General features: G+C 38.8%; 1 protein-coding gene across 1 annotated transcript in view; it reads right to left on the bottom strand.

Moving 5' to 3' along the window:
• CUNH1orf87 (chromosome unknown C1orf87 homolog) overlaps window positions 1-24,813 on the bottom strand; it is a 120,964-nt gene that overhangs the window by 71,557 nt on the left and 24,594 nt on the right. The window contains 6 exon segments of the mRNA XM_029226996.1: window positions 393-557; window positions 4,121-4,236; window positions 5,972-6,105; window positions 6,108-6,175; window positions 6,177-6,226; window positions 6,810-6,950. Coding sequence (XP_029082829.1) covers window positions 393-557; window positions 4,121-4,236; window positions 5,972-6,105; window positions 6,108-6,175; window positions 6,177-6,226; window positions 6,810-6,950 — 674 coding nt within the window.

Here is a 24,813-nt window from a genome sequence, read left to right as displayed (position 1 = left end):
TTCTAATCACTTTTAAATTTCTATTAAACAAGATATTGCTTGATTTCCAAAGGGATGGCCAATTTATCATACAAGGGATTAGATGTAAAAACAGGAAGAGGAAATCTTTTACTGTAAACATTCTGTATTCTTTAGCACATCACTTTCCTCCTGGTTGATTGAAATTTGGGAAATGATTATTAGACTTACACAATAAATATTGAACTTACATTATATAAATGCTCCTAGAACCTACATAGTATATATGCACTCCTACTTTCAAAGCTAGCCAGTTATGTATCTCAGTATGTATTATTCTTAGTGAATAATATAACTGTGCCTTCTTACTATAAACCTAGTGCCCCGAGGTAGCCTTCTAGAGATGACTGAATCTGAAATCTAATTTTAGTTACCTTGGGTGGGGGCAGTAGCCAGAGAACGAGCGATCTTCTTTTCGAAAACTCAGGTTGAGATTCTCCATGTTGAGTTTGCCCTTAGTTGCCCTTAGTGCCATCTTCAAGATCTCCAACAGGTGGTGGTTCACTTCTGACTGGGAGTTGGAGTCTTGAGGGGCAGTACTGCTTGGAGAGGCAGGAGAAAGGCTGTGAAAAGATGATCCACTCAAAGCTGTATGGCCGGGGCTTCCCTGGTGGCGCAGTGGTTGAGAGTCCGCCTGCCGATGCAGGAGACACGGGTTCGTGCCCCGGTCCGGGAGGATCCCACATGCCGCGGAGCGGCTGGGCCCGTGAGCCATGGCCGCTGAGCCTGCGCGTCCGGAGCCTGCGCATCCGGAGCCTGTGCTCCGCAAGGGGAGAGGCCACAGCAGTGAGAGGCCCGCGTACCGCAAAAAAAAAAAAAAAAAAAAAAGCTGTATTGCCGATTCACTTTGCTCTACAGCAGCAACTAACACACCATTGTAAAGCAACTATACCCAATAAAGATGTTAACAACAACAACAAAAAAGCTGCTGTGTGTTTTCACACCACACCTCTCACCCCAATACATACTGTGGAATGAGAGGACCCACCTAGTAAGGCCTTCTAAATCTGGGTAACCTCGTCATGGGACTACATGTGGAGATTGCAAAGATTAACTAAAGTCTGTTCCACTCTAGTGAGTCCCACAGTCTGTTCTCCCAGAGGTACCAACCAATTGAACTACAACATAGACCAAAACTTGTAATCCACTAACTCTTTTTTTCCAGGTTAGAAAAACTTAGAAGTGACCATAGTAGTTTACTTTTCCTGCTTTATCTTACTTTTCTTAAGCCCAGATAATTATTGATAGCAAATCTAATTTCCAAACTGTCCATTGCCACAAGCAAAACAAAGCAAAGCAAAGCAGATCCTACCAGATCCCTGTAACCAGGGAATCTATATAGAAGGAAATCTTGAACCAGGTGAACTTCCTGCATAATCCTCGACTCTGCTCTTTGTATCTGGAAAACCCAGAAAATGTTTGGGTACAATTATTTACTTACCGCCTGGCATGCAAATGTAAGTAGTTATTAAAAGAGTGTATCTAACTGATTATTGTTACTTTAAATAATTGGCAAAAAACAACAGGGTGATGAAATGTTATAGTCATTTGTTTTGTGAAACTAGTTTGAGATGTTTACTCATTTAACATTCAAATGTATGTGTCCTCCCAGATCCAAGCTGCACTATCTTCTCCACGGTGAAGCTTTTCCTTATTTCCACTCCCTCAACTTAAGTGCCACTTCCCTAGAGGGACATTCCATGACGTCCCCCAACCTCCACTCATGTAAATCAGTTTCCTTTCAGTGATGTGCCGGTAAATCTTTAATGACTAGCTCTCCAAGATAAAGCCCTAACCTGTAGCATTACTAATTTTCATGGTGCCAATACTCCCACCATGGCTGATTTCAAGCTGCCAATATGATGTCCCTGAATGAGGAACTGGGAATTGAGGCTCACCGGCGGCCCTCCTGTTGCTCCAGAACCCCTTGCTTGAGAGACCCTTTCATAGTTCTTTGTTCTTTTCCTTAATAAGTCTCCCTCAAGTTGCAATTGCTTCCTTATTCTTTTAGCTGTTGTTTCCTGTCTGACCTCCTCCCTAGTAGACTGCTCCATAAGACGTGGGCTGAGTCTGTTTTGCTCCTATATCATGTGGATCTTGTAGAGACTGGCCTTACCGATCTGATGTATCTGTCTCAGATTTGAATCAGAAGTTTTCCTTCCTCTTTCCTTTTCTTGCAACACCAGTTCCTGTGGGTAGGAATTCATAAGGTTTTGGCCTTCGGCTCAGCACGCGGAGTACTGAATGGGCAGGTGTTATATGGAACCCATTTACTGCAGCTGGTGGATTTCGTAGAAAAACCTGCTGCAGGAGTTTACTTCATCTGGTCCAACTTAGGTGACGAGAGCCGTTGCCGCTCCTGCTGCCACTGGTGATGCTGGAGGCTTTTTAAACATCACAGAGTGCCCCATATAAGGCTCTACCTGATGGAACCGGGGAGGACCTTTTTCTAAGCTGTACATTAATTAACAAAGAGCCTGGATTAATTACAGGTCATCAGTCCTGCACTTCCATAAACACACTGTCTGGTTTATATAGAGCAGCACCTTCTCTGATGAATTCAAAATGATGTCTTTATGCACCTTTTCTATACAGTAGATATCCGAATGTCCCTGCGAGTGAAGTGATGCAAGCTCTCTGGATAACTGGAGTGCCAATGGCATTCCACAGATATTTATTGAGCATCTCCCATGTGCCAGGAACTATGCTAGAAGTATGCTGGACACTGAGTTGGCCAGGAAAGATACCATTCCTAACCTCAAATGTCAAAGAAGTAATTACAAGCACAATGACTGTTATAAAGAGAAAGGGCTATGGGGTCATATAGCAAAGAGATATAACCTAGTCTAGGGCTCAAGAAAAGTTTCCTGTCTAGGATTCGTAAGACCCATATCTGCCAATAAGTGGCAATATGTTCTGGTGCATCGTCTACTACCCTTCAGGGCGCAAATCTCACTATCTGTTCTATGTGAAGTGTGGTTGCTGATTATTAAATATTGCCAGGGCTTTACAGCTCTCAGCAGGGCAATGGCGCCAAGTGATAGTTGACTGGTGTACCCACATGGCAGCATCACTTTCTTTGGACTGTGAGCCGCTGAGGGAGAGACTGGGCCTTGCCAATCTCTGAATTCACTGTGCTCAGCAAAGTGTGCCTGGCATTCAGTGAATGTGTGTTGACTGAAGGATTGCAGTCAAAAAGGGCACATCATAGAAAGGAATCAAGTCTATTACTTGGCCCAGGGATATTTTTATAGGACACGGTGCCTTTTTCCTAGAGTGAAGTGATACACTTCAATGCCATGGCTCTTAACCACTATGTCACATTATTTGTAACGGGAAAGAGTGTCTTCTGGTAGGATAGTTTAAAATAGTAAAAAACACTTATATAGCACTTGCTATCTATCAGGTACTATTTTTAAGAACTTTGCATTGACTAACTCAGTTCCTCTTACAAATCTATGAAGTGAAGGGAAATCTATCATTGTTCCCATTTTACAGTTGGGGAATGGAAGCACAGAGAGGGTAAGTGACCAGCCAAATGTTGCAGAGCCACTAATGGGCAGAAACAGGAATTGAGCCCAGGCTTCTGTCAATGGAAGTTATGCTCCTAACCACTGCACTTTGTCATTTTTCGTGGAGAACACAGAGACTATCATGCTTTACTGTGCCTCATTTCTAACGCTGTTCCTCACATCCTATTTTTTACGTTGAGTCATTTCTTTCCTTTGAGATTATGTGAAGGACTAGTGCCTGTAACCCAGGAGTTCACTGACTGAACATATTTCTGGAATCATACTGTATGAACTGGAGCTCTGCCCCGGTATACACTCATTTCTTATTTCATAATGAGGTTTTTCATTTTCACATGGCAACTTCATAAAAAAGACACATGCTTGACGTTAAGAAGCTGGTAATTGTTGCAAATAACTTTCTATGCTGGCCTGCGTACAAGAGAGAAATAAAAACTATAAGCAGAAGCCAACTGTTGGTGAAGAGCAAAGTGATTCTGCATTAGGTGAAGTTTTCGAGTGTACGACCTCCACAATCCCTGCCAGCTCTTGCAGTCTACAAACACTACGCCCACAAAAAGGGAGAAAAGTACCTTTGATGCCTACCACCCTGAACTTCTTTCACCTTGCTGTCCTCAACTCTTTTGTTTTGCTGTGGATCATCTGAAGCTGCAACTTTTAAACACCAGAGTAGCTTTTCATAATTCACCTGAAAAGTAAATATCAAACAGAACATCCTCATTGAATTTACATGTAGGGGAAAGAAGATGCCTGCTGAGATCACATGTATTTGGAAAAGTTTTAGCATTAAAACTGTCAAAAACAGGTTTTAAAATATAATAATTATTAGTGCTTTTTATCAACTATTCCTTTTATTTTCCCTTCTGGACATACGGTAAAATAATACTTCCTGGTTGTCTTGCGGTTGAGTAGGGTGATGACCAGTTCTGGCCAGTGAGTTGTGAGCAGAAGTGACATGTGCTACTTCTGGGCTGAGGATTAAACTGCTGACATGACACCCTCCAGGTCTCTCCTTTTCCCCTCTGCCATCACATCCAAAAGTCCTACAGAGTGGTTGCTCCATCAGCATGGGTTTGGAGCTAAGGTGATGATGGTACTGAGAAGAGCCTGGGGTGGACTCACTATGAAAAATAAACTTTTATTGTTTTAAGCCACTGAAACTTTGGGGCAATTTGTTACAATAGCATAACCTAGCGTCTAGCTTCTCTCCCTCACACACATCTCTTACATGGATATATTCAACAGATATAGTCAGATTACTTAGGGGCAAGGCCTTATTTACCTAGGTGAAAACCTCAAGACTTTTTTTTTTTTTTTTTTACATAGGAAAGGACTAAAAGAATGTCATCATTTCCATTGCTGGGCTGGATGACATGCTAGGGACTCTGGTCTGGTGGGCAGACAACTCCAGGGCAGTAGAGGGTGTAGCAGTGGGGACAGGAAGCCAGATAAGGTCCTGATAGAAACTAGATCTCAGGCTGGAGAATTGGCTTGAACTGAAGATTCAGAGAGTTTGTACTAATAGGTTGATATTGTATTGTGAAATACGTCTCATAAATATACAACTGATTCTATTTTCACAGATAAGGGATGGGCAGGAGATAGAACTAACATTTATTTGAGTATCTACTAAATGCTAAACATGAGACCAGGTAATTTGCATTTATTTTACTACTAAATCCTCAGATTAGCCCTATGAGATTGGTTTTGGCCTGATTTTCCATCAACACATGCTCACAAATGATTTATCCATTGGTATTATTTCTTCCTATTTTAGGATATTTTCCTTTAGCTCCCAGAATTTGGTTACACTTGGGCTATGCTTTGTATTCATTCACAATGTGAGCTTGGGAAGTGCAGTGCTCAGAGAAAGAACCCTGATCTCATCTTTGGGGAGCCTTTATCTCTGTCCTGGGTCTACTATTAATTCTCTGGGTGCCCTGAGCAAGTTCCTTAAACCCTCTGGGTTTCAGTTTCCTACTCAGTGAAATGATGGTGGTGAATTATATTTCAAAGATACCTCCCACCTCTTAACTCTCTAGGAACTGTCATGATACATCTTCGATAAGTTCTCCATTCTAACCTCAGAGCCTATAGACTGATCAGCTTGTAAATAGACTCAGGTGGGCCCATTATCTTGATTCTGTAAGTATCCCAATGGTGTTAAGAGCAGACAATGAAAGTTTGGACAGGAAACCCTTTAAAGAGAAATTAAACAAGGCTGAGACCTAAATCTGTTTTCTATTTGGGTCTTATCTGACTAGAGATTTCCACATATGAATATAAATATGCTTTGTATCTTATGGGTCAATAGTAAAGGTTATTTTCAAGAAAGAACCTTACCTTTTAATTCTATTACTCTGGTGGGTACAAGTCAAGTAAACAAAAGGAACCCACACTTAAAATAAAAAGATGGTCATTACCACTTCAGGAGATCCCCTCCCAGAAAATCGCTGGCAAAGGATCTTGACTGTTGGTAACTGCAGAGGGACCTCAAGCCTGAAGATGAGGCAGCTCAGCTGAGATTGGAGAAGAAATCCTGAAGAGACAGGATCTTCATCTCTTTCTGAAGATTGTCTAATAAGCCAGAACTCAAAAGGCATGACTTGAGTTCTCTTCTGACCAGCAAGAAGAAAAGTGTCTTCTTTTGTTGTTCCACTTGGCCTCTGGCCAATATCCTGAAACAACAACAGTAATAACAAATTAACAGGGCTCTAAAACAAAATGACTAAACGCTAATGCAAGGAAGAAGAAGCCTAGTTGGGCTGGTATCAAAGCATCCACTTTTAAGCCTTGTCCTAAAAGGAACAGGAAAGAACACTTACACTTGAAAGTAAGTATTCAGTCTGGGTATATTCATTAGTTTACAATGTCTCAGGACCTTTTTCTTTAGGAGAAGAAAAGAAGGAAATCATTTCAGAGTACATGCTCTGTTACAAGGCTCCTTAACGTGTATCATCTGTCTTTTATAAAATAATTTTTTGAGTATATGAGAATTTAGAATAACAAATCTTAGAGACCCATTGGATCTGGGAGGAGGAAAGGGGAAGTAAGATGCAATGTTCAGGGGAATCATTTGAGGTTTGCCTGTGAACTCCTCAGGGAAGCTTCCTTGAAAGCTGATGGGACATATGGAGTGTGGTGTCCACCAGTCCATGCTCAGACCTTCTTATTATGTGTTTCACATCAAAATATACAGTCAACAAATAATACCCCTTCAACCACAATAGAAAACAGCCCAACAACTCTTAGGATACACACATTGGGTTGGTCAGAGCTGCGCCTTGCCATCTGTTCTAAGGACCAGTCTCTAAGGTTTCTCCTGGGGAGGCCATGGATATAGGACAGGGACTGGTCTCCAGTTGGTACAGAGCTGCAGTAGACATTTTCCTGGTTGGGAATCTTAAAGAAACAAAGACAAATGGTAGTAAGGATCAGAAGGGGTGGGTGAAGAGAAAGAGAAAAAAAGGGAGAATATGAGTGAGTCAACAAATTCTTTTTTTAAAAAAAAAAATAAATTTATTTATTTATTTATGGCTGCACTGGGTCTTTGATGTTGCGTGTGGGCTTTTCTCTAGTTGTGTCGAGCGGGGGCTACTCTTCATTTCAGTGCTTGGGCTTCTCATTGCGGTGGCTCCTCTTGTTGTGGATCACAGGCTCTAGGCGCACGGGTTTCAGTAGTTGTGGCACTTGGGCTCAGTAGTTGTGGCTCATGGGCTCTAGAGCGCAGGCTTAGTAGTTGTGGCGCACAGGCTTAGTTGCTCTGCAGCATGTGGAATCTTCCCGGACCAGGGCTCGTACCCATGTCCACTGGCAGGGGGATTCTTTTTCTTTTTTTTTTTTTAACATCTTTATTGGGGTATAATTGCTTTACAATGGTGTGTTAGTTTCTGCTTTATAACAAAGTGAATCAGTTATACATATACATATGTTCCCATATGTCTTCCCTCTTGCGTCTCCCTCCCTCCCACTCTCCCTATCCCACCCCTCCAGGCTGTCACAAAGCACCGAGCTAATATCCCTGTGCCATGCGGCTGCTTCCCACTAGCTATCTACCTTACTACGTTTGTTAGTGTGTATATGTCCATGACTCTCTCTCGCCCTGTCAAAGCTCACCCTTCCCCCTCCCCATATCCTCAAGTCCGTTCTCCAGTAGGTCTGCGTCTTTATTCCTGTCTTACCCCTAGGTTCTTCATGACATTTTTTTTCCTTAAATTCCATATATATGTGTTAGCATACGGTATTTGTCTTTTCTTTCTGACTTACTTCACTCTGTATGACAGACTCTAGGTCTATCCATCTCATTACAAATAGCTCAATTTCGTTTCTTTTTAAGGCTGAGTAATATTCCATTGTATATATGTGCCACATCTTCTTTATCCATTCATCCGATGATGGACACTTAGGTTGTTTCCATCTCCGGGCTATTGTAAATAGAGCTGCAATGAACATTTTGGTACATGACTCTTTTTGAATTATGGTTTTCTCAGGGCATATGCCCAGTAGTGGGATTGCTGGGTCATATGGTAATTCTATTTGCAGTTTTTTAAGGAACCTCCATACTGTTCTCCATAGTGGCTGAACCAATTCACATTCCCACGAGCAGTGCAAGAGTGTCCCCTTTTCTCCACACCCTCTCCAGCATTTATTGTTTCTAGATGTTTTGATGATGGCCATTCTGACTGGTGTGAGATGGTATCTCATTGTAGTTTTGATTTGCATTTCTCTAATGATTAATGATGTTGAGCATTCTTCCATGTGTTTGTTGGCATTCTGTATATCTTCTTTGGAGAAATGTCTATTTAGGTCTTCAGCCCATCTTTGGATTGGGTTGTTTGTTTTATTGTTATTGAGCTGCATGAGCTGCTTGTAAATTTTGGAGATTAATCCTTTGTCAGTTGCTTCATTTGCAAATATTTTCTCCCATTCTGAGGGTTGTCTTTTGGTCTTGTTTAGGGTTTCCTTTGCTGTGCAAAAGCTTTGAAGTTTCATTAGGTCCCATTTGTTTATTTTTGTTTTTATTTCCATTTCTCTAGGAGGTGGGTCAAAAAGGATCTTGCTGTGATTTATGTCATAGAGTGTTCTGCCTATGTTTTCCTCTAAGAGTTTGATAGTTTCTGGCCTTACATTTAGGTCTTTAATCCATTTTGAGCTTATTTTTGTGTATGGTGTTAGGGAGTGATCTACTCTCATACTTTTACATGTACCTGTCCAGTTTTCCCAGCACCATTTATTGAAGAGGCTGTCCTTTCTCCACCGTACATTCTTGCCTCCTTTATCAAAGATAAGGTGTCCATATGTGCGTGGGTTTATCTCTGAGCTTTCTATCCTGTTCCATTGATCTATATTTCTGTTTTTGTGCCAGTACCATACTGTCTTGATTACTGTAGCTTTGTAGTATAGTCTGAAGTCAGGGAGCCTGATTCCTCCAGCTCCTTTTTTCATTCTCAAGATTGCTTTGGCTATTCGGGGTCTTTTGTGTTTCCATACAAATTGCGAAAATTTTTGTTCTAGTTCTGTGAAAAATGCCAGTGGTAGTTTGATAGGGATTGCATTTAATCTGTAGATTGCTTTGGGTAGTAGAGTCATTTTCACAATGTTGATTCTTCCAATCCAAGAACATGGTATATCTCGCCATCTATTTGTATCATCTTTAATTTCTTTCATCAGTGTCTTACAATTTTCTGCATACAGGTCTTTCCTCTCCTTAGGTAGGTTTATTCCTAGATATTTTATTCTTCTTGTTGCAATGGTAAATGGGAGTGTTTTCTTGATTTCACTTTCAGATTTTTCATCATTAGTATATAGGAATGCCAGAGATTTCTGTGCATTAATTTTGTATCCTGCTACTTTACCATATTCATTGATTAGCTCTAGTAGTTTTCTGGTAGCATCTTTAGGATTCTCTATGTATAGTATCATGTCATCTGCAAACAGTGACAGCTTTACTTCTTCTTTTCCGATTTGGATTCCTTTTATTTCCTTTTCTTCTCTGATTGCTGTGGCTAAAACTTCCAAAACTATGTTGAATAAGAGTGGTGAGAGTGGGCAACCTTGTCTTGTTCCTGATCTTAGTGGAAATGCTTTCAGTTTTTCACCATTGAGGATGATGTTTGCTGTGGGCTTGTCATATATGGCCTTTATTAGTAAAGGAAAGTTCCCTCTATGCCTACTTTCTGCAGGGTTTTTATCATAAATGGGTGTTGAATTTTGTCGAAAGCTTTCTCTGCATCTATTGATATAATCGTATGGTTTTTCTCCTTCAATTTGTTAATATGGTTTATCACATTGATAGATTTGCGTATATTGAAGAATCCTTGCATTCCTGGAATAAACCCCACTTGATCATGGTGTATGATCCTTTTAATGTGCTGTTGGATTCTGTTTGCTAGTATTTTGTTGAGGATTTTTGCATCTATGTTCATCAGTGATATTGGCCTGTAGTTTTCTTTCTTTGTGACATCCTTGTCTGGTTTTGGTATCAAGCCGATGGTGGCCTCGTAGAAGGAATTTGGGAGTGTTCCTCCCTCTGCTATATTTTGGAAGAGTTTGAGAAGGATAGGTGTTAGCTCTTCTCTAAACGTTTGATAGAATTCACCTGTGAAGCCATCTGGTCCTGGGCTTTTGTTTGTTAGAAGATTTTTAATCACAGTTTCAATTTCAGTGCTTGTGATTGGTCTGTTCATATTTTCTATTTCTTCCTGATTCAGTCTTGGCAGGTTGTGCATTTCTAAGAATTTGTTCATTTCTTCCAGATTGTCCATTTTATTGGCATAGAGTTGCTTGTAGTAATCTCTCATGATTTTTTTTATTTCTGCAGTGTCAGTTGTTACTTCTCCTTTTTCATTTCTAATTCTATTGATTTGAGTCTTCTCCCTTTTTTTCTTGATGAGTCTGGCTAGTGGTTTATCTATTTTGTTTATCTTCTCAGAGAACCAGCTTTTAGTTTTATTGATCTTTGCTATCGTTTCCTTCATTTCTCTTTCATTTATTTCTGATCTGATTTTCATGATTTTTTTCCTTCTGCTAGCTTTGGGGTTTTTTTGTTCTTCTTTCTCTAATTGCTTGAGGTGCAAGGTTAGGTTGTTTATTCGAGATGTTTCCTGCTTCTTAAGGTGGGCTTGTATTGCTATAAACTTCCCCTTAGAACTGCTTTTGCTGCATCCCATAGGTTTTGGGTCGTCGTGTCTCCACTGTCATTTGTTTCTAGGTATTTTTTTATTTCCTCTTTGATTTCTTCAGTGATCACTTCATTATTAAGTAGTGTATTGTTTAGCCTCCATGTGTTTGTATTTTTTACAGATCTTTTCCTGTAATTGATATCTAGTCTCATAGCGTTGTGGTCGGAAAAGATACTTGATACAATTTCAATTTTCTTAAATTTACCAAGGCTTGATTTGTGACCCAAGATATGATCTATCCTGGAGAATGTTCCATGAGCACTTGAGAAAAATGTGTATTCTGTTGTTTTTGGATGGAGTGTCCTATAAATATCAATTAAGTCCATCTTGTTTAATGTATCATTTAAAGCTTGTGTTTCCTTATTTATTTTCATTTTGGATGATCTGTCCATGGGTGAAAGTGGGGTGTTAAAGTCCCCTACTATGAATGTGTTACTGTCGATCTCCCCTTTTATGGCTGTTAGTATTTGCCTTATGTGTTGAGGTGCTCCTATGTTGGGTGCATAAATATTTACAATTGTTATATCTTCTTCTTGGATCCATCCCTTGATCATTATGTAGTGTCCTTGTCTCTTTTAATAGTCCTTATTTTAAAGTCTATTTTGTCTGATATGAGAATTGCTACTCCAGCTTTCTTTTGGTTTCCATTTACATGGAATATCTTTTTCCATCCCCTTACTTTCAGTCTGTATGTGTCTCTAGGTCTGAAGTGGGTCTGTTGTAGACAGCATATATAAGGGTCTTGTTTTTGTATCCATTCAGCCAATCTGTGTCTTTTGGTGGGAGCATTTAGTCCATTTGCATTTAAGGTAATTATCAATATGTATGTTCCTATTCCCATTTTCTTAATTGTTTTGGGTTCGTTATTATAGGTCTTTTCCTTCTCTTGTGTTTCTTGTCTAGAGAAGTTCCTTTAGCATTTGTTGTAAAGCTGGTTTGGTGGTGCTGAACTGTCTCAGCTTTTGCTTGTCTGTAAAGGTTTTAATTCCTCCATCAAATCTGAATGAGATCCTTGCTGGGTAGAGTAGTCTTGGTTGCAGGTTTTTCTCCTTCATCACTTTCAGTATGTCCTGCCACTCCCTTCTGGCTTGTAGGGTTTCTGCTGAGAGATCAGCTGTTAACCTTATGGGGATTCCCTTGTGTGTTATTTGTTGTTTTTCCCTTGCTGCTTTTAATATTTTTTCTTTGTATTTAATTTTTGATAGTTTGATTAATATGTGTCTTGGTGTATTTCTCCTTGTATTTATCCTGTATGGGACTCTCTGTGCTTCCTGAACTTGATTAACTATTTCCTTTCCCATATTAGGGAAGTTTTCTACTATAATCTCTTCAAATATTTTCTCAGTTCCTTTCTTTTTCTCTTCTTCTGGAACCCCTATAATTCGAATGTTGGTGTGTTTAATGTTGTCCCAGAGGTCTCTGAGACTGTCCTCAGTTCTTTTCATTCTTTTTTCTTTATTCTGCTCTGCAGTAGTTATTTCCACTACTTTATCTTCCAGGTCACTTATCTGTTCTTCTGCCTCAGTTATTCTGCTATTGATCCCTTCTAGAGTATTTTTAATTTCCTTTATTGCATTGTTCATCGTTGCTTGTTTCATCTTTATTTCTTCTAGGTCCTTGTTAACTGTTTCTTGCATTTTGTCCATTCTATTTCCAAGATTTTGGATCATCCTTACTATCATTATTCTGAATTCTTTTTCAGGTAGACTGCCTATTTCCTCTTCATTTGTTAGGTCTGGTGCATTTTTATCTTGCTCCTTCATCTGCTGTGTGTTTTTCTGTCTTCTCATTTTGCTTATCTTACTGTGTTTGGGGTCTCCTTTTTGCAGGCTGCACGTTCGTAGTTCCCGTTGTTTTTGATGTCTGTCTCCAGTGGCTAAGGTTGTTTCAGTGGGTTGTGTAGGCTTCCTGGTGGAGGGGACTAGTGCCTGTGTTGTGATGGATGAGGCTGGACCTTGTCTCTCTAGTGGGCAGGTTCACGTCTGGTGGTGTGTTTTGGGGTGTCTGTGGCCTTATTATGATTTTAGGCCACCTCTCTGCTAATGGGTGGGGTTGTGTTCCTGTTTTCCTAGTTGTTTGGCATAGGTTGTCCAGCACTGTGGCTTGCTGGTCGTTGAGTGAAGCTGGGTGCTGGTTTTAAGATGGAGGTCTCTGTGAGATTTCCGCCGTTTAATATTATGTGGAGCTGGGAGGTCTCTTGTTGACCAGTGACCTAAAGTTGGCTCTCCTACCTCAGAGGCAGAGCCCTGACTCCTGGCTGGAGCACCAAGAGCCTTTCATCCACACGGCTCAGAATAAAAGGGAGAAAAAGTAGAGAGAATTAGTAGAAGTATGAGGAAAGAAAGAAGGAAAGGAGGAAAGGAAGGAAGGAAGAAAGAAGCAAAGAAGGAAAGAAAGGAGGGAGGGAGGGAGGGAGGAAGGAAGGAAGGAGGGAAAGAAGGAAAAAAAGACAGAAAGAAAGAAGATACAGTAAAAATAAAATAAAGTATAATATAGTTATTGAATTAAAAAATATTTAGAAAAAAAAAGGGACGGATAGAACCTTAGGACAAATGTTGGAAGCAAAGCTATACAGAGAAAATCTTACACAGAAGCATACACATACACCCTCACAAAAAGAGGTAAAGGGGGAAAAATCATAAATCTTGCTCTCAGAGACCACCTCCTCAATTTGGGGTGATTCGTTGTCTAAAGGAGGGAAGGAAGGAAGGAAAGAAAGAAAGAAAGAGCGAAGGTAAAGTATAATAAAGTTATTATAATCAATATTAATTATTAAGAAAAAAAGTTTTTAAAAAAACCCATGGACGGATACAGCCCTAGGACAAATGGTGGAAGCAAGACTATACAGACAAGATCTCACACAGAAGCATACACGTACACATTCACAAAAAGAGGAAAAGGGAAAAAAAATCATAGATCTTGCTCCTAAAGTCCACCTCTTCAATTTGGGATCATTCCTTGTCTATTCAGGTATTCCACAGATGCAGGGTATATCAAGTTGATTGTGGAGCTTTAATCCGCTGCTTCTGAGGCTGCTGGGAGAGATTTCCCTTTCTCTTCTTTGTTCTCACAGCTCACAGGAGCCCAGCTTTGGATTTGGCCCTGCCTCTGCGTGTAGGTCGCTGGAGGGCGTCTGTTTTTTGCTCAGACAGGACGGGGTTAAAGGAGCCGCTGATTCGGGGGCTCCGGCTCACTCAGGCCGGGGGTGGGGGGGGAGGGGCACTGCGTGCGGGGCGGGCCTGCGGCGGCAGAGGCCGGCGTGACGTTGCTCCAGCCTGAGGCCCGCCGTGCGTTCTCCCGGGGAACCAGGTGGATTCTTAACCACTGCACCACCAGGGAAGTCCGAGTCAACAAATACTTAAAACACATTCACAGTTCCAAATGACTTCAGCCCATGTGGTCATTGAGTCATTGAATCCCCACAGAAGAGAAAGGTTACCTAAACATTAACTTCATCATTATGCAGTTAACACAAGTTTGATAAATAAATGGACAATTAGACACTTTTTCATTTATGCAATAAAGAAGGTGTCTGTGACAAAGAAAAAAATAGGTAGACCATAAGATGTTTATAGGCAAATGGAGGGCTATTATTAGAGATAGGGCTATCCTTGGGCTGTTTCAATTAGCAGATTCAAGAAGGGCAGCAAAGGCAATTGTGAGCTTTGTCAAGAATGGAATAGAAGAGATTAAAACACCCAGAATATTACACCCCAAGAGCAATGTTATTAAAGGTTACAACAGAATAAATGATGGAACAAGGGTCAATGATAAAATCCCATTCCCTCATGCCATGGTGTATGATGTATTAATAATGTTTTTTATTTTCTGTATTTTATGATGGTTTGACATCTTGCGGGCCTTGCTGGCTGGAGGAGGCTGCCCCTTCAAGGGCTAAGTAATTCCTAGAGATAGTAAGCAGCTTGCCTGCTAATACATCTTTAATATGTGAACCAACCAATCCCAAGTCCATATCTCCAACCATCTCCTTTATCTAACTCTCACACACCAAGCCAATATTTCCCCCACCCTAAATCTACCCAGGTCCAGATATCAGACAGGGGACAGCCCCTCTTTGGGCCTCCAGTGGGCCCAAAGCCCACTGGAATTGTTCAGACCAGCCAGTTCTGATCTATTTACCCTGCCCTGCATTACCTTTCCCACGGAAACCCCAGTAAAGGCTGTGGCCTGTGCTCTCCCCTCACTCCTCTGCCCCCTGATTGACTTTGGTGCTTCCACATGTGGCCCTGCATGGTGTGGCATGCCCCCTTTTCACTGGGAAATGTAAATAATACATTCTTTGAAAGGCAGTTCCTTCTATATGCGTCACCTTGCCATACCTGATTAAAATAAAATCCTGGGTACAAATTGAATCACTTAGCTATTTTTAATGTCAAGTAATTGAAAGGAGACATTATCAGAAGGATTCATTGAAAACTGAGTGTCTGTACTCAATTGATAGTTATATTGAATAACCTATCAGTATGAATAGCAACCTACAGACGCTGTATAGTCATGAAACATTTTAAAGAAAAATCAAGAGGGTCTCTAGAGTGGGCAGAGTGAGGAGTGGCAGAGGGTTCTAAAATAGGCATAATAAAATAACACGACATATATTGGGCACATACTCTCTACAAGGTACCAGTATGAGTACTTTGTTTATATCATTCAATTTAATCCGTACAACAACCCTATAAGGTAGGTAGTATTTGTACCTTTTTATATTTGGAATGCTGAGGCTTAAAGAAGTTAAGTAACTGTATTCCTTCATTTAAGAAATATTTATGGCTTGCCTAGGCTAGGCCAGGCACTGTGACAGGCCCTACAGTGAATAAAACAGATATGGCCTCTGCTCTCACAGAGCTTGCAGATAATGAGAGGCATGGCAAGCGACTGTGACAGTACACCATGGGATGGTAAGGGACACTATTAGAGCATCCCATGGGTCCATCTAATCTGGACTTGGTGGTCCAGGTCTGGAAGCAATGACATTTAAGTCTAAGCTTGAAAGATGAGCTAGATTTGGATAGGCTAAGGAGTGGAGACTTCCGTGATAGACGGAATGGGAATAAAGGGGAATAAAGAGGAGAAGAGAAGAAGGAAGAGTACAGGAAAAGGAAACTGGATGTAGAAAACCTCAAAGGTGCGCACACGTGCCTAAAAGAGAGTAATGGATGCTCTCAGAGCATCACTTAAGTTTTTGGAAAGACAAAAGGCAAGGCTGGAGAGGGAGACAGGAGAAAGGAGATGAATAGCCTTAACTCTTGTTAGTATCTGTGTTTTATCCTGACGGCAGTGGGGAGTCATGGCAATGTTTTTAGTAGATCTAGCACTAGGCTAGACTTGCCCAAAATTTACTCCCTAGTAAATTATGCAGATAAGATTTGGACCCTGCTTTTCACCTTTCCTCTGGGATGAGAACGATTACACAGTCTGTCCACAGAACAGTTTCATTCTGCAAGGTATTTAGTTAGGTATTTCAGACATAGTGTTCTCAGAACAATACGTTTCTTTATAAATACTTGTAATATAAAATATTTATATTTTCAGGTACATATAAATATTTTCTGCCTCTGAGAATTGATACACTTCTATATTACAGTATTCTAAAGATGCATTTATCAACACTTATCATTCTCATGGAGTCAAGGTGTTCTTTAGTCCCTTTATTCCCATTTATACAGCAAATTTATTGAGTGCCTTTATCTTTGGCACTAGAGATACAGGTGAACAAGACAGGTATGATTGATGACTGCCCCTCATAGATCTTTTGGCCTAGACATTACAGACTAAATTTTATGGCCTTGCCTATGGAAAGGGGAAAATATATTGTGCTCCCAGGAATGCTGTGAAGAATGAATGCCATAATGTATTTTAAATATTTTGCATATTGTACAACTATATTATGAATTTGTTTGCTATTTTTTTGTGTATCTCCTTCCAAAAGATCTATGAGGGGTGGTCAGCAATCATACCTGCCTTGTTCACCTGTATCTCTAGTGCCAAAGATAAAGGCACTCAATAAATTTGGTGTATAAATGGAAATAAAGGGGACTAAAGAACACCTTGACTCCATGAGAATGATGTGTTGATAAATGCTTCTTTAGAACCCTATGAGGGCCAGAACTCTCTTGTATCCTGCTGACTCCCAGCGTCAAGAAAAACACTGAACTTGAAGAAGAAACCAAGAAAGACAGTGTCAGAATGATGATGATGTCTTGTTCAGGCCAAGGGCATGCCAGGCCTCAGACTTCTTCCTTCACTGATATAAATCATCCTGGGCTGTTTTTCAAAAGCAAAGAGTGTTCCTAAATTGTCAAAGGAGATAAAATGGGAAATTCTGATCAAGAATCACTATGTTTCTGACTTCAGGGGTTGTCAGAGTACCTATAAAGTCTCTGATACTACAGCTTTCTCTCATTTGTTTTACTTTTTTTTTTTTAACATTTTTATTGGAGTATAATTGCTTTACAATGGTGTGCTAGTTTCTGCTTTATAACAAAGTGAATCAGTTATACATATACATATGTTCCCATATCTCTTCCCTCTTGCGTCTCCCTCCCTCCCACCCTCCCTATCCCACCCCTCTTGGTGGTCACAAAGCACGAGCTGATCCCCCTGTGCTATGTGGCTGCTTCCCACTAGCTATCTATTTTACGTTTGGTAGTATATATATGTCCGTGCCACTCTCTCGCTTTGTCACAGCTTACCCTTCCCTCTCCCCATATCCTCAAGTCCATTCTCTAGTAGGTCTGTGTCTTTATTCCTGTCTAACCCCTAGGTTCTTCATGACATTTTTTTCCCCTAAATTCCATATATATGTGTTAGCATACGGTATTTGTCTTTCTCTTTCTGACTTACTTCACTCTGTATGACAGACTCTAGGTCCACCCACCTCATTACAAATACCTCAATTTCATTTCTTTTTATGGCTGAGTAATATTCCATTGTATATATGTGCCACATCTTCTTTATCCATTCATCTGATGATGGACACTTAGGTTGTTTCCATCTCCTGGCTATTGTAAATAGAGCTGCAATGAACATTTTGGTACATGACTCTTTTTGAATTATGGTTTTCTAAGGGTATATGCCCAGTAGTGGGTTTTCTGGGTCATATGGTAGTACTATTTGTAGTTTTTTAAGGAACCTCCATACTGTTGTCCATAATGGCTGTACCAATTCACATTCCCACGAGCAGTGCAAGAGTGTCCCCTTTTCTCCACACCCTCTCCAGCATTTATTGTTTCTAGATGTTTTGATGATGGCCATTCTGACTGGTGTGAGATGGTATCTCATTGTAGTTTTGATTTGCATTTCTCTAATGATTAATGATGTTGAGCATTCTTCCATGTGTTTGTTGGCAGTCTGTATACCTTCTTTGGAGAAATGTCTATTTAGGTCTTCTGCCCATTTTTGGATTAGATCACTCTCTAACACCATACACAAAAATAAGCTCAAAATGGATTAAAGACCTAAATGTAAGGCCAGAAACTATCAAACTCTTAGAGGAAAACATAGGCAGAACGCTCATTTGTTTTACTTTGAATCACAAAATATTGCTTGGGAATGGATAACACAGTAGCCTGAAATGACTTTGAGCGATGCTAGTTTTGTAATATTGACCTCAGAGAATCGGTACAAATGAAGCAGAGAAATTTAACACAGATTCAGCAACTGTCCTTGGGCGTTAGAACTTGAAAGTGTTGGAAGTGTAAACAATTCTTTTAAAGAGATGGCTTATAAATAAAACTATTTTTAAGTGGCTATATTGTAGAAGACATGAATACTCTGCACCAAGACAAGTGAACACAACCAACTGTCTTAATATTAGGCAATGGATAGCTGTGACTTGGGTGAAAATTTACAGAGACAGCATTAAATGCAGAGTTGAAAAGTTCTATTTCTTAAATAACTTAGGCCAAGGTCTTGATGCATTCTAGAAGGCTGCTAAATGGCTCAAAAAAGCACACTAGTGATAATAAATACAACCATGAGAAAGATGCATGTAAAATATCTGATAGTTTTTGAGAAATGTAGAATTGAAAAAATAGTATTTCCAAATTAATATATATATGATTTAAATATATACTTTAAACATATGAATACAGTAAATATTAGAGTTAATCATTTGGCTTATTTATTTTTGTAAAATTTATATTTTATTTAAATTTTAACTTCTAATTATGGAAAACTTTACACATAGGCACATGTAGCGAGAATAGTATGATGAAACTCCGTATACTCATCACCAAGCTTCAGTTATCAACTGGAAACCTTGTTTTTTATGTCCACATCACCCCCCACCAGAGATGACGTGAACCCCAGACAGTGTATTATTTCATCTGCATTGTTTTAGCATGTATTTATAAAGCAGTGAGTTTTACAGTGTGGTCCTTGGGTCACAAGCCTCAGCACCACCTGGAAACTTGTTAGAAATGTGAATTCTCAAGACCAACCCTAGACCCACTGAATGAGAATTTCTAGGGTTGGGAGCCTAGAAATCTGTGTTTTAAGAAGTACTCCAGTAATTCTAATGCACAATAAAATTTGTGAACCACTGACCAAAGGATAAAGATTCTTTGCTAACATAACCACAATTACATTATTACACTAAAAAATTCCTTATTAACAGTAATTCCTTAATATCATCAACTACCTAGTGAGTGTTCAAAATCCCCCAGTTATCTGATAAATAGTATTATTAGTTTGTTTATTCAAATCAGGAGCCAAATAATATCCACATATTGCAACTGGCTAATATCACTTACATCTTTTAAAATTTCTAGTTCTTCCTGGACTTCCCTGGTGGTGCAGTGGTTAAGAATCTACCTGCCAGTGCAGGGGACATGGGTTCAAGCCCTGCTGGGAAAATCCCACATGCCGTGGAGCAACTAAGCCTGTGCACCACAATTACTGAAGCCTAGAGCCCGTGCACCACAATGAAGAGTAGCCTCTGCTCGCTGCAACTAGAGAAAGCTCTCATGCAGCAGCGAAGATACAATGCAGCCAAAAAAAAAAAAAAAAAAATTTCTAGTTCTTCCTACCCTCCTACCTTTCTTTTCACATGTTTTTGGTGTAAGCAGATGTTACAGGCTCAAAGCTGGAATCAGCCTTTAGAATTTACTGAACACAATGCAGGTGGTAGGGTGCTCATTTACATGGGATTGTTTCTACATTTTTCAATGGACAAGGCTAGGAAATGTATTTTTTTTTAAAAAGAGTTCATACTGATATTTCCAAATCAGACATAGGAGTATAGTTTTATATTGTCTCATCAATATTATATTTCATTTCTCCTACACTAGAAATTCCAAGTCCCAAAACCACCAAGATGGTGACTCATTTGCTTTATCCCCCAATACACATACAGAAGAACAATATCAACATAATGGTTACTGAAAACCTTTAAAGGTATTTTTTCAAAAAAATTTTCCTTAGAGTATATACCCCACTAGAGACATACAGTGAAGTTATTATGTTTTAAAGTTATTTACAATAGTTCCACGCTCTTTGGTTTTGCTGTCAATTAATACATAGGTTCATGTGGTAGCTAGTCTCCAAGGCGGGCCCAGTGATCCCTGCCTCCTAGTACTCATGTTCTTATGCAGGCCTTCCCTTCCACACTTAATTAGAATTAGTTTGGATAACCAATAGAAGAACACTGTACAAGTGATGGTATGCCACTTCTGAGATTAGGTTATTAAGACATTGGGGCTTCAGTTTTGGTTGTGCACACACATGCTCACTCTCTCTCTCTCTTTCTGGGATAACTTATCTTGGGAAAGCCAGATACCATGTCACAAGCAGCCCTATGGAGAAGCCCAAATTGAAAACAGACAATATCTCTGGCCACAGCCAGCAAGTAACTGAGGCCTCTGTCAATAGCCACTCAAAGGGGCCTCGAAGTGGATCTTCTAGCCCTGGGTAAACCTTCAGGTGACTGCATTCCTGCTGACATTTGGCATGAAATTTCATGGGAGACCTTGAGCGAGAACTACTCATCTAAGCTATTCCTGGATTCTTGTCCCTCAGAAACAGTGAGAGATAATATATGGTTATTGGTTTAAGTGGTCACCTTTTCAGATAACTTGTTATGCAGCAATAGATAACTAAAACAGACTTACTTTATTTTGTTTTCAATTTTTAGGGCTTGATTTTTTTAAACATTTAAGTTAGTTTTATATTTATGTAAAATATTTAAATAGTTCCAAAGCCAAATCTACAGAACAAGATTTAGTCAGAGATTTGTGGTTTCTATTCTTGATCCCTCCATTATATTCCCTCTAGTCCCAATAGGGAACCATGTTTTAAAAAAAAAGTTTTCATTAATTCTTTCATTTTTAAAAACATAAGCAATAATAGATATTTAGAAGCATAATCTACATACTTTTCTTCACTTTGCTTTTGTTTAATTAATAGTATATCTAGCTATATTATTCCATACAATGATATATAGTATGTATATAGCCATACAATTATATATATGTGTGTATATATATGATTCATATATATAGTGAGATTCATCATTACTTTCTACAGTTTTATTAAAGTTTTTATAATACTCCATGTATGGATGTACCTTAGTTTTTTCAACCTGTCCCTTATTGATGGAAATTTAGGTTGTTTACAGTTTTTGATATAATCAGTAATGCTGCAACGAATACCTTCTACATAAATTGTTAAACATATTTCCAGTATACCTTTGGGATAGATTTCTGAAAGTGAGATTTTCATGTCAAAAAATTCATACATAAGTAGCTTTGCTGATTATTGCCTAATTTCCTTCCAAAGTGGTTGTTCCATTTTAAATTTCCTCCACCTTCTAACAAAGTATGTTGTCAATTTTCTGGACTTTTGCCAGTGTAATAGGTGAGAAATTATATCTCAAGGTGGTTTTAACTTACATTCCTTTTATTAAGAGCAAGGCTGTATCTTTTGATATGTTTAAGGGTCATTTATATTTATCATTCTGTGACCTGTCTGTTCCTATATTTTGTTCATTTTTCTAATAGTTTACTGTCTTTTTTCTTCTTAATTTTTAGACAGAAGATTCTGTTAGGGATATATTTATCTATGACATAAGTTGCAGATATTTCCCCCAGTTTGTTAAGAATCTATGTGCTTTGCGGATGGTGGTTCTGGCCACATATGTGTAATCAAAATTATCACGTTTTTCCTTATTGTATCTGCATGTTGAGTCACAGTTGAGAAAATTTTCCCTTATCTCAGATTATAGAGGAAATTGCCCATTTTCTTGTACTACTGTGCAGTTATTTTTTATATTAAATCCCTGATCCATTTGGAATACATCCTGGTATATATCGTTACATGTATAATATGTGAAGAATATACATGATTTAAAATGTTCTCTGTGGCTAGATAATCCTATATTGCTTATTAAAAAGTCTGTGTTTTCCCTACTAATTTGTGATGTCATCTTTATTATACACAAAATTGCAATATGCCATTGGGTCTATTTCTTCACTTTTTTTTTCAATTCTATTAGTCTCATCTATTTATGTGCCAAAATAACACTATTTTAGAGACAGAGATTTTACATTTTATATCTGGTAATGCTAGCCATGTACCCACTGCTTTTCTATTCAGGGTTTTACTGACTATTCTTGCTTGTTTATTATTTCAAATTAACTTTATAACCAATTTGACTATTTACAAAACAAAAATCTGATACTAGTTTTACTGGAATCACATTAAGTTTATAAATTACCTCAGGGAGGATTGACATCTTGATTTTGTTCATATTTTTTCCCATTCTTCAGAATTGTGGTAAAATACACATGACATAAAATTCATTATCTTCACCATTTTTAAGTGCACAGTTCAGTGGTATTAAGTCTACTCATGTTATTGTGCAACCATCACCACCATGCATCCACAGAACTCTTTTTATCATACAAAACTGAAACTCTATACCTATTAAACAACTGCCTATTCCCTCCTCCCCTCAGGCCCTGGCACCACCATTCTACTTTCTGTCCCTATGATTTGACTATTCTGAGTATCTTGTATAAGTGGAACATACAGTATTTGCCTTTTTGTAACAGGCTTATTTCACTTAGCAAATGTGAAAATTATCCGTGTTGTAGCCTGTATCAGACTTTCCTACATTTTTAAGGCTGAATAATATTCCATTGTAGGCATACACCACATTTTGCTTATCCATTCATCTGGTGATGGACATTTGGGTTTCTTCTCCATTTTAGCTATTGTGATAATGCTGCTATGAACATGGCTGTACAAATATCTCCTTGAGACCTTCCTTTCAACTCTTTTGTGTATTACCAGAAGTGGACTAGCTGGACCTAATGGTAATTCTATTTTTAACTTTTTGAGAAACTGCTGCACAGCGGCTGTACCATATTACATTCTCACTAACAGTGCACAAGCGTTCCAATTTCTCTATATCCTTGCCAACATTGTTATTTTCTGTTTTTTTCCTTTCTTTCATTTTTTTTTTTTTTTACTAGTAGCTATCCTAATGCGTGTGAGGTGGTACCTCATTATAGTTTTGATTTGCATTTCGCTAATGTGATAGTGATGTTGAATATCTTTTCATGTGCGTATTGGTCATTGTGTATCTTCTTTGGAGAAATGTCTATACAAGGCCTTTGCCCATTTTTGAATCAGGTTGTTTTTGTTGTTGTTTTTGAGCTTTAGGATTTCTCTATATATTCTGGACATTAATCCCCTGATCAGATTTATGTTTTGCACATATTTTCTCCCATTCTGTGGGCTGCCTTTCTACTCTCTTGATAGTGTCTCTTGATGCACAACATTTTAAAATTTTCATGAAATCCAGTTTGTCAATTTTTTATTCTGGTGCCTGTGCCTTTGGGGTCAGATCCAAGAAATCACTGCCAGATCTAATGTGAAGGTTTTTCCCTATTTTTCCTTTTAAGAGTTTTATAGGTTTAGATCTTAAATTTAAGTCATAGATTTGTTTTGAGTTAATTTTTGTATATGGTGATCATACTTTTGTATGCAGATATCCAGTTTTCCCAGTACCATTTGTTGAAAAAAAACGTCTTTTTCCAATTGAATCATCTTGGCATCCTTGTCAAAAAATCATTTCCGGCTTCCCTGGTGGCATAGTGGCTAAGAATCCGCTTGCCAATGCAGGAGACACGGGTTTGAGCCCTGGTCCGGGAAGATCCCACATGCCACGGAGCAACTAAGCCCGTGAGCCACAACTACTGAGCCTGTGCTCTAGAGCCTGTGAGGCACAACTACTGAACCCATGCGCCGCAACTACTAAAGCCTGCACACCCTAGAGCTCGTGCTCTTCAACAAGAGAAGCCACCACAATAAGAAGCCCGCGCACCACAACGAAGAGTAGCCCCTGCTCCCTGCAGCTAGAGAAAGCCCACGCACAGCAACGAAGACCCAAAAATAAATAAATAAATAAATCTAAAAAAAAAATCATTTGAGCATATATGTGAAGGTGTATTTTTGGACTCCCTATTCTATTCCATTGGTCCATATGTCTGTCTTTATGCCAGTACTATACCATTTTTATTATCGTATCTTTGCAGTTAGTTTTGAAATCAGAAAGTATAAGTCCTCCAGCTTTATTCTTTTTCAGGATTGTTTTGGATATTCAAAGTCCCTTGAGATACCATATGAATTTTAGGATGAGTTTTTACATTTATACAAAAAAGGTCATTGGGATTTTGATGCAAATTGATGATGTTAATTTTTTCTGTACAAGAATATAATAGCATGTCTTTCCATCATTCAAATATGTTCATGTTTTTCAAGAGTATTTTATATTTTTCCTCATAAATGTTTGGACATTATTTCTTGTTCAGTTTATACCTATGTGTTTATTTATTTAGTTAATTTAGTTAAGTATCTATTTTCTATTGTAAATGATGTTTTCCATTTTATTTTCTAACTAGTTTTTGTACGTATGTATGTGTGTGTGTGTGTGTATATATATATATATATATATGAAAGCCATTGATTTGTGGATATTGATGCTATAACTCTATCTTGCCAAATTCTCTTACTGTTCTTTTTTTAAATAAATAAATAAATTTATTTATTTATTTTTGGCTGCC

The sequence above is a fragment of the Monodon monoceros genome, unplaced genomic scaffold (genome assembly GCF_005190385.1).
Source record: "Monodon monoceros isolate NGI ecotype Baffin Bay Population unplaced genomic scaffold, NGI_Narwhal_1 Super_Scaffold_18, whole genome shotgun sequence".
In the NCBI taxonomy this organism is placed as follows: Eukaryota; Metazoa; Chordata; class Mammalia; order Artiodactyla; family Monodontidae; genus Monodon; species Monodon monoceros.
Note: the sequence above shows the minus strand (reverse complement) of the source record. Positions and strands in the feature narration are given on the sequence as shown.